This window comes from Sciurus vulgaris, assembly GCF_902686455.1.
Source record: "Sciurus vulgaris genome assembly, chromosome: 8".
Lineage (NCBI taxonomy): Eukaryota > Metazoa > Chordata > Mammalia > Rodentia > Sciuridae > Sciurus > Sciurus vulgaris.
Window position 1 is genome coordinate 58,565,217 of NC_136468.1, and position 17,021 is coordinate 58,582,237.

General features: G+C 31.3%; 1 protein-coding gene across 8 annotated transcripts in view; it reads left to right on the forward strand.

The window, feature by feature from the left end:
• The window catches only part of SEMA3A (semaphorin 3A), a 465,420-nt gene that overhangs the window by 419,760 nt on the left and 28,639 nt on the right, over positions 1-17,021 (forward strand). For all 8 annotated transcript variants that reach the window (XM_079151726.1, XM_079151725.1, XM_079151728.1 and 5 more), the window contains 4 exons: positions 22-91; positions 3,353-3,497; positions 7,147-7,366; positions 10,283-10,374. In XM_079151726.1, the coding sequence (XP_079007852.1) occupies positions 22-91; positions 3,353-3,497; positions 7,147-7,366; positions 10,283-10,374 (527 nt within the window). The remainder of the gene's footprint in view (positions 1-21; positions 92-3,352; positions 3,498-7,146; positions 7,367-10,282; positions 10,375-17,021) is intronic.

Here is a 17,021-nt window from a genome sequence, read left to right on the forward strand (position 1 = left end):
CCCAATTTTGTTTTCAAACAGAGGATGTATTCCTAATGAACTCTAAAGATCCTAAAAACCCAATTGTATATGGAGTGTTTACAACATCCAGGTAAATAATTTTTATTTCCATTTTATACAAGAAAACTCTTGTCCTTTAATATTTTTTGAGTGTCCTTAACTATTGAAAATATACTTTTTAAAAGAAAAATGTTGCTTTAATCTTTGAGCTATTGTACATCCTTGAGTAGCTTAAATAAGTTATGACCAAAGTAGTTGTTTTTAAAAACAAGTTTTAGTAAAGAATATTATCATGGTATATAGAATGGTAAAACAGTTTGTGTCATATTCGAGATGTAGCTTTGAGTTTAAACATTTGAATGAAGTCTAGAATATTATCAAAATGATATCTGAGTTTGGGCAAAAACGTGGAGCAATATAAACTTATGGTGAAGACACTTAATTAATAACTTATGAATTTATACATATATAAACTTTATTTTGTACTTACATATTCATAAATATGATATGTATTTAAAATCCATCTTTGTCTTTTTCATCAATTGCTAATTAAATTAGGTAAAACAAAAGCCCAGATATTCTTTGGTACCAGCAAATCCACTGAGATGAGAATTATTTCTCTGATCAGATGGTTGACATGAAATCTGAGAGGAAAACACATCTAAAAATGCCAGAGTACCCATGGTCCTTCCATTACGCTCTTCTCCACCTATGGAGTCTTCACTAAATATTTTTATATGCCTCTGGAATTAAAGCAGTAATTTACAGGTTTAGGGAAAGCTGAACACTCACAAATGAAATTACTAAATTGCTCTTGGGTGTTTTAAAAAGCATTAGTAAAACTTTAGTTATTTATATTTTAAAGACTTTTAAGTGAATAGATTCTCATTTTTAAAATCCACCCCCACTCTGTCTCTCTGAGATTCTACTTAATTTGCTATTGGCCACCCTGTAATACAGATTATTTAAAAATAATCATACAATAAACTAATAAAATCAAACAACAAAATCTGAACACTAAATTAATATTGGGTTTAAACCTATGTTCTGTTTTATATACAATATAAAATTCAAACTTCATTTCCTCCTTTCCCCTTCTCTTTTCCCTTCCACTCCACCTCTCACCTCTTTCTGTCCTCCTTTCTTCCATCTTTCTTTTTCTTTCCTCAACCTTCTCTTCTCTCCATTTCTCATCCTTTCTGAGGCTCTTGCTGTAAATTTAGCAACAATTATCTCCCCATTGTTACATTCAGCATAAAGTTCACATCACCTAGTGTTGTTGCAAGAAATCCATATATATTTACATTAAAAACAAATAGGGATATATATATTGGGATATGGGTAAAATAAAAGAAAAATAATTTAAAATCAAAAGTCAGGAAAAGCTCTGTGAGCGATCATGATAGCATAAGAGAAAGTTTAACTGCAAAGTCCAACACTGGCTTATTCTGTAAATAGCAAAACTATTACACACTGCTTGGACACATTTACTTAACATTACATGAACAAAGAAGAAACCTACATTACTAAATTTGTATATAAGCTTCTGTACCAACATATTTCTCCCCTTTGTTATAAAAACAGGACAACTAAAGTGAAGATTATAGGAGACTCAAGTCAACCAAAAATTAATCCCTTTCTTCTGCTTCCTTATTGCTAAGTATAGCAGTTCTCAGACGTAATGTGTTAGAATCAACTAAAGAATCTGCTAAAATTTGGGTTACTGTTTTTTATGACCAGTTAAAGAAATGAGTTTCAATTTAGAAAAAAAATAAATAACAAATAATAAAAATTGAGAATGCTGGGCCCCATTCCCAGAGTTCCTGAGTCAATAGGAATGGGATGGAGCATTTCTGACAAGTTCCCAGGTGATGCCAGTGTTGGTCTAGGGACCTCACTTTGCCAGTAGTTTAATGAGTAATATAATTTCACCTCTATTTCAATGAGATGATTATTTGTATGGAAGTGAGTCTTGACAGCTGAAAATCATATCCATCAAAATTTTCAATGCTGACTGATTTCATGAATAAGTAAGAAAACATGTAGCCATGGAAAAGGGTATACAACATAAACTACATTACCAACTCTGATGCATCACACATGTTAATTTGCTATTTATTCTATCACAAAGATATTAAATTCCATAAATACACATTGAGGTTTACCCTGAGTAAAGCACCATGTGGTAAGTCATTGATAATGGCAGGAAAGAAGCTAGCAGGGTCTTTCCCTCATGAAGCTTGCAGTCTCCAAAAATAAATCAGTAGGAACACAAGGTTTTCATTGATCTGATTTATATGTCATTTTCTGTGAGTTGAGACCAACTAAATGATAAATATTTTTTTAATGTAAAAGTGTACAACCGTTTTATATCTTTGTATAATGACATTCTGCAAGTCATATTTATATAAGCAAAATAAAAAGGAAAATTGTGGTAGCTCAGTGGCAAATCTCCATTTTACTTCAGTTACCTGATTTTTGTTTAGAAAAATGATGGAAATAATTGTTTAATTCTTGACTTTAATTTGGGAAAAATAGCTACTACTTAAAACTACTTTCTGTGTTAGAAATAGATGATTTTAAATGTTTTTACAAATATCAAACTCTGTTACTAGATCTAATAGCTTTGGGTTTTGGGTGTAAAAATCAACCTAATGTAAACCAGGCCTGGTGGTGCATGCTGTTATCCCAGCTACTGAACAGATTGAAATAGGAGGGTCACAAGTTCAAGGTCAGCCTGGGCAACTTAGTGAGATTCTATCTCAAAAAAAAAAAAATAAATAAAAAATAAAGAAAGAAAGAAAGAAAGAAAAAGAAAAGAACCATGCATAGCATGTGTGTGTGTGTGTGTGTGTGTGTGTGTGTGTGTATTCATGATATATCCATATATATACACATCATTTTCCATTAACTATTCATTTTCTGCTCTAGTTTCAACTTATAAATTCTTAAACATTATTTAAAAGTTTTGTGCTTTCAGTAACGATGCTTGAGGTTTAAACATGGTTTACATTTTTATTTCTAAATGAAGAAAAGTTAAATACTCATTAGAACAGATTTTCTGTATATTTTTCCTAAATTAATAGTCTATGTTTGATATGAATGCATATATTCTGTGAATACTAAAAACGGTTTCATTGTGCTGTTTTTGAGAAATCATAATTTGTTCTCTTACACATTGTTAAAATACATACATGTGACTAAAATATCCCAAACATAATATTTATTGTTGCTAAAAATTTATATTCAAGGTTAAATAATTAGTATCTGAAATTTAGTAATCTTTCTCAGGTTGACTTGACTTTTTATAAAGATGAACATTACTTGTTATTCTCTCTTTTATTTTTTTCAGTAACATCTTCAAGGGATCAGCTGTATGTATGTACAGTATGAGCGATGTGAGAAGGGTGTTCCTTGGTCCATATGCCCACAGGGATGGTCCCAACTACCAGTGGGTGCCCTATCAAGGAAGAGTTCCCTATCCTCGGCCAGGAACTGTAAGTGGCTTAAATTTTTAACATGTGAAATAAGTTTATTTCTCCCAAAAGTAAAGAAACAAATGCAGCTACAAACACTAAGAACATATAATATAGAACAAAGATTCAAAGATTAAAAATGAAAGCATGGACAGGGTTTTGTGTGATTCCAATAGAATTCTACAATCATTGCAGATGTCAATCTTAAGTTCAGTGCTCACCATTTAATATCCATAATTTGTTTTGTTCTGTTTTTTGTCCTGGATATTAAAAACCCGGGGGCACTCTATCACTGACCTACATTCCCCAACTGTTTAATTTGAACCTTTGAAAAAATAAAAACATATATATATATATATATATAGGTACATATATATAATATATATATATTTTTTCTGAATAGGATATAATGGAAATGACCTTCTTGCCAGATTGAAACTAATTGGATATATTTGGGCTTGTTTTGCCAGGTTGTAGGGAAGACTCCATTTGTACAGTAAATTGGAGAAAAAGTATTAAAACTGATATTATCATTCCATGAGAATGAATAAAGTAGGTAAAGAAGAGATACAAAAGAAAATATATCAAAAAAGAGCACAGCTAAATATCCAAGTGTCAGCCTCTCCCTTTTCTCTTCATAACACTGGGCACACTTAGACCTAAAAGGAAAATTGGATAGAAACCAAAATAAAATCAGCTTTCAATATTCAACTGAAAGTGGGGGCTAGGCAAGTAAAGAACCACATTGGTAAGGTAAAAAACAGTGAATGTGACATCTGTATGATGTCAGAAGTAATAGAATAACTGGACAGAACCATTCATGAGTATAACTTTTTCTAATACTAGTGAATTTTTTTTCTTTTGTACCAGGGATTGAACCCAGGGGCACTCAACCACCAGTCACATCTCCAGCCCTTTTTTGATATTTTATTTAAAGACAGGGTCTCACTAAGTTGCTTAGGGCCTCACTAAATTTCTGAGATTGACTTTGAACATGAAATCCTCCAGCTTCAGCCTCCCAAGCCACTGTGATTATAGGAAAGCACCACTGCACCCTGTATGCTGATGTATCTTTAAATAAATAATTTTATGTAATGAAAAATACATGTATTTGAAGTGTAGGTTTTACTTTCACTTTCATGTTTTAATATTCTGTTGAATTCAAATAAATTATGCTTTCAAAATTTTTTTATTAAATGTAGAAAACTTTTAATATTCTTGTGTTCTCTGTGTCGATAAATTATTTGTGAGAAAATAAAAAACTTTACATTTTGCAAATAGTCTAGTTGATGAATTTGTAGAATTCTGAACTAGGACTTCAGAATAATAAATGACTAAAATGGAATATCGATTGATTATAGCAGGTCAAATGGGTTTTATCAAAAACACAAGCTGTTTACTGTCTATTTTAATGATAATTTGTTTTTACTTGTTGGTGATAGTTTTATGTTTTCATGGCTAATTTATATGTGTCTTTTAAATACAAATCAAATCTTTCAGCTTCACTGCAACTAAATTTTTTTTTTTTTTGATACCAGGTATTGAACCCAGGAGCACTTAACCACTGAGTCATATCCTCATCCTCTCCTCCCTTTTTAAATAATTTATTTAGAGACAGGACCTTGCTAAGTTGCTGAGGCTGGCTTTGAACTCGAAATCTTCCTGCCTCAGTCTTCCAAGCCACTGGGATGATGGCACTACTATAAGTTAGATACTATGCTATTATTTTGAGCTACAAAGGTGAACTGGGTTTTCCTATCTGAATATGTGTACAATATATTTGGGATTAATAAAAAAGAGCAATTAAAACAAAGACAGAAATTAATGTACTCTGAACCCTATTCTAAGGGAGATTTTATGCATAGATAGCCGTAACTCCTATATGTGTATATAGATATGGATCTTAATAGCAAATTTTTGTTCACATTTCATCGATGAGAACTATGAAGCAAGAAATGTAATGGAGCCAGTACTCAGTCTAGGCAGCTAAGTTCTTACCCACTATTCATGGATGGTCATAAATCAGCAAGCAGTGTGCTCTAAGTGTTAGAGACAAAAGCAGGAAGCATTGCCTGATCTAGGAGCTGGAGGTGACACTTAGCTCTGTGAATGAAGTTCACTTACTGAGTGTATTCATCCCAAAAGGTGCTGGCTGAGAATATATCATTCTACCAACACTACTGATACAAAACATTAAATAACTTTCATATGTCAGTACCAGAATATTTTCTTTCACTTTTAAACAAGCTTATAAACTAAGTTGCATCAGATACTAAATAAAAGAACAGTAAGACAAAAGAATAAGGCAAATCATAAGAAAGACTAAAATAAATAAATCCCTTGCATTCATTTTAAATCACACATTTCCACATTTTTGCATTTTTGCAAACTTTTTACATGGTAGTAGAGAAGCACTCAAATAATTTTCAATATCATAAAAATATTTTTATTGTTTCTTCCAGATTTTTAATATAGATATTTGATATTTCTATAACATTAATTAAATACTTTTATAATTTACTTAAAAAACAAGGAGTAAATTCTTAAAGTCATTATTATACTATTTATATCTGTATACATACATATACATACAAAAATATGCATATATGTATCTTCTCATTTTAAAGTAGATTTATTTCATTTCTCATGAATTATTAATGGTTTCTCCAAGGTAATAGAAAAGACAATAGATTTCTCATAGTAAGCTTCTTGTAAGATCAGGATTTGTTCTTAATTATATTACATCTCCCAAGCTTTTATATTAAAGGCAGAAATTATTGAAGCTAAAACAAAAAGTATGAGACTGGAGATATTGTACTCTAGGAACACTTGAGACTGGAGATATTGTACTCTAGGAACACTTGTGCTACATAATTAAATACAATGAAAAGAGACATAGAAAAATCTTCATTCTCTCATTTGTTTTATCACCTTATTTACAGAATTTCTAGCTGGAGGTGGCACTATGCCAGCACACAATGATGCTTTCTTTATGACTTCTGGGTCAACATCTGTTTGCTTGGTCATGATGTCTTTCTGAGTGGGCAGTTTCTGTGCCATGAAGGTTACTAAGCACTTTAATACCTCTCCTATTCCTAGAAAATTGTATTTATTAAAGTCATAGATGATAGCTTTTCAGGGTTATGAAATAAATAAAAGCAATAATTATTTATATAACTTTTAGTTTAAGAAGAATTATGTTTTAGAATGACACTATAGTAAAAGAAATGAAATGTATTCAAGAAAATCATTGACTTTCTAGAATCATATCATTAATTACATTAGTTGTATCAAATATCCATCATATAAATAAAGCATGTGGTAGTGCAACTAATAGAGGTATTAGATACCTCCTGTACACATCAGATGAATTTGCAGTATTTGGTAAAAAATGATAGCATAACTCCTACTGAGAATTAAGACTATATTTAGAAAATATACATTGCATTTAAATTAGTGTATTATATCTGTTCATTTGAGTAGATGATAATTGGTAACAACTAATTATTACTCATTTAGTTTGTTAGTGTAAAAATTAAAAATAAGTAACTGACTTCAAACAATTATCACAGTCTTAGAGTCCTAGATCATTAAGGCAATGTGTATTATATAATTTATAATCTTATCATCAGATTTTAATCAAAATACTTTCTTCTCTTTATCCTAATAGTGTCCCAGTAAAACATTTGGTGGGTTTGACTCTACAAAGGACCTTCCTGATGATGTTATAACCTTTGCAAGAAGTCATCCAGCCATGTACAATCCAGTGTTTCCTATTAATAACCGTCCGATAATGATCAAGACAGATGTGAATTACCAGTTTACACAAATTGTAGTAGATCGAGTGGATGCAGAAGACGGCCAGTATGATGTCATGTTTATTGGAACAGGTAAATTTTTTCTCTTCATACATTTTCTTTCAAAACAATTCATTTAACTGATTAAATATGAAGAACTGAAGGCAGGTTTATCATCACTTTTAAGGTATATTTCACCTCTAGTGAATAAATAAAACCTCGAATGTTCTACCATTACAAAGATATTATCTTTTTAACAAGTTGAGACATATTAATTTAAAAGAGATTTCCTTGTCAATAAAAAGTTGATAAATGTAATCAGGTAAAGCTAATGATTAGGTAAATAATCAATGCTCCTAATTGAATCATAACTCTTTTCTAGTCAGTAGCTTTTTATAACAAAGATATATTTTCCAAACCATGCCTGAAATTCCCAGGACATTCAGCAATGGTTCCAGAACATATTAATACAAAATTAACTGAACTTTAAAGCTACTATACAGTGAAAAGCTTCCAGCAAATAAAATGCTAGTATCAAACTTTATTCATTGTTTCTGCTATATAATGAAAAGAGAAAAAGAGAACTTCATAAGAAAACCCCAACTGATCCAGTAAATCAGCAAATATCTTACCACAGAAATTTAACAACAGCTTTTTACTAATTTTATTATCAGAAACAAAAAGTTCACAGAAATATTTTCAGAATTAATTCCATTATTATTATGACATTATTATATTTTCCACTCTTCTTTTTATTAGTAATACTATTTTGAAAGTACCAGTTACAAATCTGAAACTTGCTACTTAGGGTCAAATTCCAAGGTCATAAATTTGTAGTTTCCATTAATGTTGTTAACGGACATAAATCAATGGAAAACAGAGTGAGTGCTCCACTGAAACCTTGTATAATAACATTTATTTTCCCTTGGTGAGAAACAGAAAAAAAAAATCACATTAACTACTCCTGCAGAATGGCAACTGTGCAGTAATTGCTTTAAAGACTTAAAGTTTTATATGGAAATTATGAAATACTTGTGTTATCACATGTAGGAGTGTCAGGTTCTAAGCAATATGCTAAAGTCTACTTTTATGGGAAAAAATTTCTCTATCAAATAAAAAGAATTCCAATGAAATTCAGATTTCCATAAAAGTCAATGAAATTGTGGGTACCAATTTCAGATTGTAAATGTCTTTAGAAAGCCTAAGATAATAGGATTTTTTTCGGTAGATATTAGTTTATCATTTAAAGTCAAATTGTATTTGAATCGCTCCACAAAGTAATTAAATTGGCTCAGTAATGTCACACTTGCCTTTTTCTTTACCTCTGGCTTAAACTTTTGGTAAGTCCCTCACTCACTGTCAAAGCAAGGAAGCTTCTGGGCATTTGACTAAAGAAACCCAGTTGTGGACTTTTAATTCCTCTTGGACACAAACCGTCTTTAAGGCACCAATTTCATGAGAATGTTGAATGTCTGATGACGTGGACGGTTATAGGTCAGTACAGACCAGGGTCATCTGTCAGCAAAGTAAATTGATTACAGTAATTGTATCTTTTAACTAAGTTGCACATCATTGTGTATTGATCCTAGTTGAGTAATCTGATTCAATTTGTGTGAAATTGTTTGAAATACTGCTCAGTAAAACTTGATCTGGATCACAGATAAAGTTGTGTTTGGGTACTGGAGACCTGATCAGAGGCAGTGAGTAGATTAACCTAATTTCCCTTTAATCTTCAGTGTTACAAGTCATCTAAGGTCCTGTAAACATAAAAAGATTCTCTTTAAAGAGATCTTTTTTCTTTTTTAACTTTGTAAGGGATAGCTAGCAGCCTTTCTTGATCATACATAATGCATCATGTTGGTCCTCTGAAAATGGTTATCAATAGCATGAATACATTTAATTGTTTTCTGGTATATCTTATTTTTACTGGTCATGTTTTCTTCATAAAATAGTCTTTTAAACTTGATTAAAATAGACCAAGTAAAGCTAAAAGAATCAATCAATTTTAGCCAGAACTGTAATGTCCAAGAGTCAATTTTTTAAATTTAGGATGACATGTTTCTATATTTTATCAAGGAATAGGAACATATCCATAATGTTGGAAAATTAATATCATTTAACCCAATTTCAATTAAAAGTGATGGCACTTGTCATTAAAACAACTTTCCTCTTTTGATAATGAAATTAAAAAATAAGGTGTGAAATCTCTACAAAATGTATTTGGTTTAACTGCTTATAATTACTTGTAATTCTGAATTTTAATTTTCTTTAAGTTCTAAAATGGATTAACTAATGTGTGCATTATTGGAAAACTGTAATAAGAATTTCTGTTTTTATTTTTAATGTTTTTATTATTGCATTATAGTTATACACAATATTGAGATTCATTTCGACAATCATACATACCTAAGTGTTTATTTTGAGAAGCCATGTTACTGCCATTCATAACTTCATGATCACTGAGCCCTTTCAAGGGCCTCTGAGTACTAATGGATCTCAGGTGACAGGAGAAGCCAGAACTCTGAGGCTCTCACTACCTCTGTGGCTTGATAGCATTCCTTATGTCTTATATCTACCTTCAGTCTTCATAGTAGTACCCACATTTCATAATAAATGTAGGAAAACCTGTCATGTCAAACTGGTATTGTTTTTATTTTTTTCTGAGACTCCTGACAATGTAATTGTTTTAAAAAAATAAACTGATTAATCCAACTTAACCGATTTCTGTAGGGACTTTTAAAAATTATGCAGTTTGGGGAAAAATCTTCAAAGATTAATATAGTTCTAAAAACCCAATTTTTTATACTCCAAGACTATCTTTATGGATTATAGTCTTTATAATTTTGTGATATACATTTGAATGTGTAATTTACTAAGGTTTCAAAAATATTAAAAGGGATATTGTGGTCAAAATGTTCCTTTTTGGAAAAATCCTGATTGTCTCCATTAGTACTAAACTCCACTTAGTTCTATTTAAATTGAGGTCTACTCCCTTCTTTTCTTTCAAAGATGTTGGGACTGTTCTTAAAGTAGTCTCGATTCCTAAGGAGACTTGGCATGATTTAGAAGAAGTTCTGCTGGAAGAAATGACAGTTTTTCGGGTGAGTGCTGCTTAATTTCAAGTGTCAACAAGTTCAGTTGTACGTCTTTCCCTCAGGACAGCTGCACACTGAACTTGGTAAGGACAACTAGTCCAGCATACCCTTCTAATTAGCTTGTCAATTAGAAAGCCAGACACTAGTCAAAATAAACCTTGAAACTTTCAGGGCTAGTTAAATCTAAAGAGGTAAAGAAATATATTCTTGGCTCATATCTTGTTTTCTCAATGATAAAATATATGATTTACGTTTTATATTATTTATATAAGTTACCTCAATGAACAAACTCCTCCCCTTCTTAAAGTCTCTTCTTTCACACTTTGTGCTATAACAGGGGTGGTATGTGACTTCCATGAATGCACCAGGAGAAACACATTCAGGATGACAGTTATAAAGTCATCTATCAATTACTGTTAGCTTTTTCATGAATTGTTTTATCAGATTTTCTTAAAGGAATTTGTTAACTAAAGGAAGTGTGAGATTTTCATATCACTAGTGACAAATTTATTATAGATTTCTCATCTACATACTTAAGGAATGTACAAATATTTGTCCCTTTGTCCTGAGTCACAGTTGTCCAGGTAATTTTGTCATAGGGTTGGGAAACTTGAGGTTGAAGCTGCAGGATGTGGGGTGAAGGGAAAGAGGAAGACTGAGGTAGTATAGTATGTATGTTATATGTGCAGTTCTTTATGGAAAGTTAGCTGATAGGATAGGAACAGTTTAAATCCAGTATACTCTAATAGAATTATTTATGATATATGAAAAGTAGATTCTTATGCAAGATGGTATTTCAGTTGTTTAATAAGAATAGAAGACACATGTGTCAAGACATTTATAAATGCAAAATAAGCTTGAACTGGAAGAAATTGGGGACAGAAAAATGACAAAACATTGGACAATTTGAGTGATCTCATTTAGACTCCAGATGGTACAGATGGTTTATCTATAAAATAAAGGTGCTGGGATAAAATTTCCATTTGATTCAATATTCAATGGAAAGCAAATTATCCCCAACACTCTTTTAGCCTAGTAATTTTTTACTAGTGTACTCACTCAATAGGCTTTACCTTATCATTCAGTAATATTTCGAAGAGAGAATGAAATAAAACATGGCAAGTATTTTATGAGTTAAGTCAATTAAAATTATTGTTAGCACCGAAACATGTGCTTTATAAATTGTGACATAAACATTTTTCAGTACTGGACTAACAACGTTGTAGTGGAAGAGTTTAGGCCTCTCAGTCATGTCTACATGATGACTCTTTTGGGAACACTAAAACAATCCCACTGAGCTTCCCTATCAATAAAAGAATGAGAGCCACACTCACTTCACCAGGAGAGTAGAAGAATTAGAGACGGCATACTTAAAGCACCAAGGACAGTTTCAGCACTATGGACAAAATGCGATTGTTAATATTGTTTTATTGTTTTCATTGAGCTAACTGAAAATAAGCCACATTTCCAATAGATTTTTCTACTAATCCATGTAATCTTCAAAATAATAAAATCATCAAAATTTTGATTTTTAAAATCAAGTACTTTGGACTAACTTTTATATGTTAGATATAAAGTGTTGACTTATCATTTACCATGTCAGATAAGTTACCTCAGTGAACAAACACATTGATACTTTAGCCCATAAATTTAAAATATACAATTATCCAAATGGACTGTGTTTCCACTGCAGAGTTCATTGAGATTTAGCAAATAAATTATGCATATTAAGGGGTGGAATTATAAACTGCTATGTTGTATTCATTGTTATGTCTCCAGAGCCTGAAACATATTTTCAATCAATGTTTCTAAATGAATGAATGAAGCTGTATTGATGCAAAAATGATATATGAAAAATGAAAGATTTTAAGGGCCTTCCTAAAGGAGACCATCCTTAAAGTGAGGTTCCAGAGTCAAAGAAAGTTAAATTAAAAACAGAAAAAAATCATCCTGGTTATCTGGTCCCATATTATTATCTGATAAAGGAAACTTAACCAATTTTATGTATTTAGAGATTTATATTGATACCACAGTTGCAAATAAAGTTATAGGAGGCACTAAAATATATTAAAAATTTCTTAATTATTTCCAGAATCCTTTACTTGTATTAGTCAGTCATAGTTTCTTTTCACATTCCCCTTTAGTAGTCTTACATCCTTAAAGTAAGGTTTTTTAAATTAATTCAACAGCAAATAAATATTTATTGTTAGCCACCCTGATCCTAGCATAACATGGTCCCTGAGCTCATGCAGTTCACCGGCTCTTAAATTTTATACCTCTTAGTTTCAGTGACTGATTTTTTAATCTAGATTTTATTTTGGAGCATTGTCTCAAGTGATATCATGACTTTAAAAATACTATTTATTTAAAAATACTATTCTTTATTCCTATCATTTATTATTTTCTGGGATTATATGAATCAAAACATGCATACTTTTACACTAATACTGTATTCAGGCTAATTTTTGTTCTTCATATCTCTGGGATTTTAAGTTTCTATTTCCTATATTACCTACATTATTTTCTATATTAATAAAATTTTCAATTTAAAAATATTTTCATTTAAACCTAACTGTTAAAATGATTTTAAACAAAATCATGAGATGTTAGAAGCCAATGTTCTTGCAAATACAAGTATTAAATAACCAATTGTTAGAATTTTCTTGTTTCCAGAGAAATCCACAATCACCTTATATCTGTGATAATGGCATGTTATTTGTTTAGCAGATATCTTGAGAACAGTTCTATATTTGAACTATGTTCTATTAATTGAACATATATACATACTGCTATAGAAATGGTTGTTTAGCTATCCACAATTTTTTAAAGTTTGTTTGCAACCAGGAACACATCTCCTTCCACAGAAAATATTCTAATTTTCTTCCATATTCTCTGCTATGCATATTGTCATTATTATTTCTTTGGCACGCAAGTAGACAAAACATATTTGGGCAGAGTTTAGAGAAATATTTACTTTCAACATTCTATTCTATCAGGCAAAGTTCATACATATATTGTGGTCTAGCAATTGGAATATTTCACTGTCAAACTTTGTTTAATTTTGCAGTGCAGAAAAAAAAAACACAACACATTAAAGGGATAGGCATGTACAGTGAAACAAGCAGAGAAATGTCACAGATTTTATGTTTCATTTGAGTCTTGTGTCATTCCATTTAAAATAAAATGCAGTGAAAGAAGGTCAATGTGAGCATTATGATAGAATGATAAGATAAATAGACAAGGTACAGAGTCAGGGTCATGTTTGTGCCTGATATACTTGGACTTGAACCTACACACATTTAATGTTAACCAACCAGTTAATTTTACCATATTATCCTTTCCATGAGAACATGTTCATTATGTATGCTTACTAGACTGAACAACCAAACCTCATATAAATTCTTGGATTAAAACCAGTACCATGCCCATTGACATCTTGAGACTGGTTTTAGGAAAACACCCCAATTAATCACAGAACATTCCAGTGGTTTATATTACATCCAAAATTCTGGGTGGAATCAAATCCCAATCGGACTCTAGAAAGAAAAATAATCCTTGGTAATAAAAGTTTCCATTTTAGAGTAAAAACTTTAATAGGTAATAAGAGGTGAAATTAAATTGGCATTGGTACATGAGTCAAGAAATTACTGATTCACAAATATTCAAAATAGTATTAATGTAGTAAGACACCACCTTATTCTAAATATAATTTGCCATGATAAATCTGAATTTGAATGATATTTACTACTCATTCTGAAAAAGCTAGTTAAATTGAATAGAGTCTCAATTTCCTCTCATAATGAATACTGTGATTACAAAACAATATTTTAAATTAAGCTTAGTAGTAAATTTTAGCTATTGTGAACTAGGTATACATCTGTTGTAAAATTCTTGAAATTTTCTTATCTATACCTTATTTTTAAAAAAAAATGTTCAGTAGATACAAAAGCCAGACATATGATGAATTTTATTTATTTTTCAGTGTGGATTTTCTTTCTAATCCAGACCAAGAGGGTCTTATTTTTGAGACAGTGAAGTGTCACATGGAGTTGCAGAGCACATAGGACAATGGACTTTATTTATAGTCTTATTGACTGCAAAGGATTGCAAGGCGGTTACACCAATAACACATGCATTTTAAGCCGAATTTATGCAATATTCCGTGAACAGCTGAGCAAACAAATGAAAGAGTTTAATTTTCATTCAAATGTAAAACATAATTGATGCTTTCCAAAACCTAGTCTATTAACTCATTCTAAAAGACCATCCACGTGCTTAGCATCCAGTGAGCTATGTCAGAATCTCCTGGGATCAGCAGGTTGAAAAGCTTTGCAAGTGCAAAAGTTTAATAGGAACTAGATTAAAATATCTGGAAAAAATATGGTAAATTGGAGGCATAGAAAATCTTGAAATGATGCTAAGTTTTTAATTTCATTTTTACTTGAACACCAATTAAATTTGCAATTGAAACCAGTTTCATGAAAAAATGCTTATGAAGCTACATCTGTTTTAAATGGAAGTAATATTCACCAACAGCTATTTCTCAGAAAAAAATAGCTTATTTAAATGGATATCTTCTTAATATATTGTCTATTAAAATTCAACCACAAGCAATATATAACACATATTGTTCCAAACTATAATTTGTTTCCTGGTCTAAATAATAAATAAGGTTCTATTAATTAAGGGATTCTAGGATCTTATTTTAAGAATGCTGAAATAATAATATGGCATGATAGTGTCTGGTGGGTTAGGATTTGTTTCATGTTTCACAATTTATACTTGAAATAATTCATTTTCATCTGCCTTATAGATATTTGCCAATGAACATGAAACATGAATATTAATCAGATTCATTTTAAAAAAGAATGTAGACATGGCTAACTTTCACTTTAGTTACACTACCATTAATTTTTCTCTGCCTAAGCAGCATTTTCTTTGCACCTTGACTGTAAAATTTCTTTCATGAAAACTTGGATGAAGTCAACTATTTATATATCCACAAAACTGTTTTCCATGTGAAACTGTTGGAATGGAAGGAATTGCTATGGAAAGTTTTCCTTCTTCTAAGTTTTCTATTTTGGTTAATTTATTCCAATTGGTACAAACCTAAATAATATCTTCAACTTCATCTTTTAAATCAGAGAATTGATGATAAAATTTTCTCATATTTTGTGATATGATGTTACTGATTGCTAAAATCATATCTCCACATTGATAAAATTGGTAGGAATGATTGATAATTTCTAAAGAAAATTATCATATTTAATATTATTCATTTAAGCCATAGAAATAGAAATCTAGTGGAAATCTCTAAATTATCCTATTAAATTAATGAACATTCTAACTCATTTTTCTCATTTGCATCTTAGGCAATTTGTCCTAAATTTGTTAAGAAAATCTTGTTCTCAGCTTAGTCATCAGGTTTGAATCAGCACCATTAGGTTGGATGACCTTAAGGAAAAGAAGGTAATAGAAGAAAGAAGGAAAAAGGTAGAAAAGAAAGGAGTGGACAACAGAGGGCAATCATGGTGGAGATAGTTGTGGGACAGGATAAAGACAAAGGCTAATAGAAATAGCCAATGAAGAATCCCAAGGCATAATGGAATTAAGAAGAAGTAGTTGATAAAAATTATCAATAGTACTTATCAAATAAAAAATTCCAATAATAACAATGCAGTCAGAAGAGTATCCCTTCAGCAATGCAGGGTTCATTGGTGATTTCTGCTTCTGGGGACAGGAGATTGCTTCTCTAGAGGAAGAATAGATTCAGAAGGCTGATAGGTGCATGACCGAAGAACTAGTAAAGACAGCAAGTATACACTACTTAGATTATTTTCAGAGAAACTCAAGCTAAGGTAGAAGGATCAAAGACATTTTATAAGATGGCTACCTTTATCTTACACGCAATCAGAATGGAAAGAATATAGAGGAGTAAGTTGAAGAAATAGAAGAGAAAGGGGAAATAGAGAATCATTCATTCATTCATTCATTCATTCAACAAATATTTATTTAAAACTATAAATATCAGGTGCAATTTTCAGTTCTAGGGGTATGACAGTGAGGAAAGGAGCCAAAATCCCTGTCTCAGGTTGAGGAGGACAATTAACAAGTCATAGAGGATGGCTCTACTGCCCTCCTCATATCCTGTCAGCCTTGACTCTAATTCCTGCTGTGAGTCTTTCACTTCCTGCTGCAGGAATTCTCTGACAGAATGACAAAAATGTAAGCAAGATTTACACCTGGGGGCATAGGAGATTTTACACCTCTGGAAACCTCCAATAAGTAATGGAATGAAAAGTACCTTTCTTGGAACAAATGTCAATGGACAATATTGTGAATCTTCATCTATAATCCTCAGATTTTCTCTCAATGGTAATTTCTATAACACAACACTTCATTGACTTTTACATCTTCCCGTCAATCCTCAGCCCCACGCTCTTACTCTTACACAGACTTGGCTTTAGGGTGGAATGAAATTGTGAGTTTCTCTACCACACTCCAAAGCAGAGTATGAGGTAAGATCAAGAAGGAGGAATTGAGAATCCACAGGAAGATACACACACACATGTGTATACACATATGTACAGACAGTGATAAGCACTAGGGAGAAAACAAGATAAGGAAGTGGTGGTGGTGGTGAGTGTATGTGT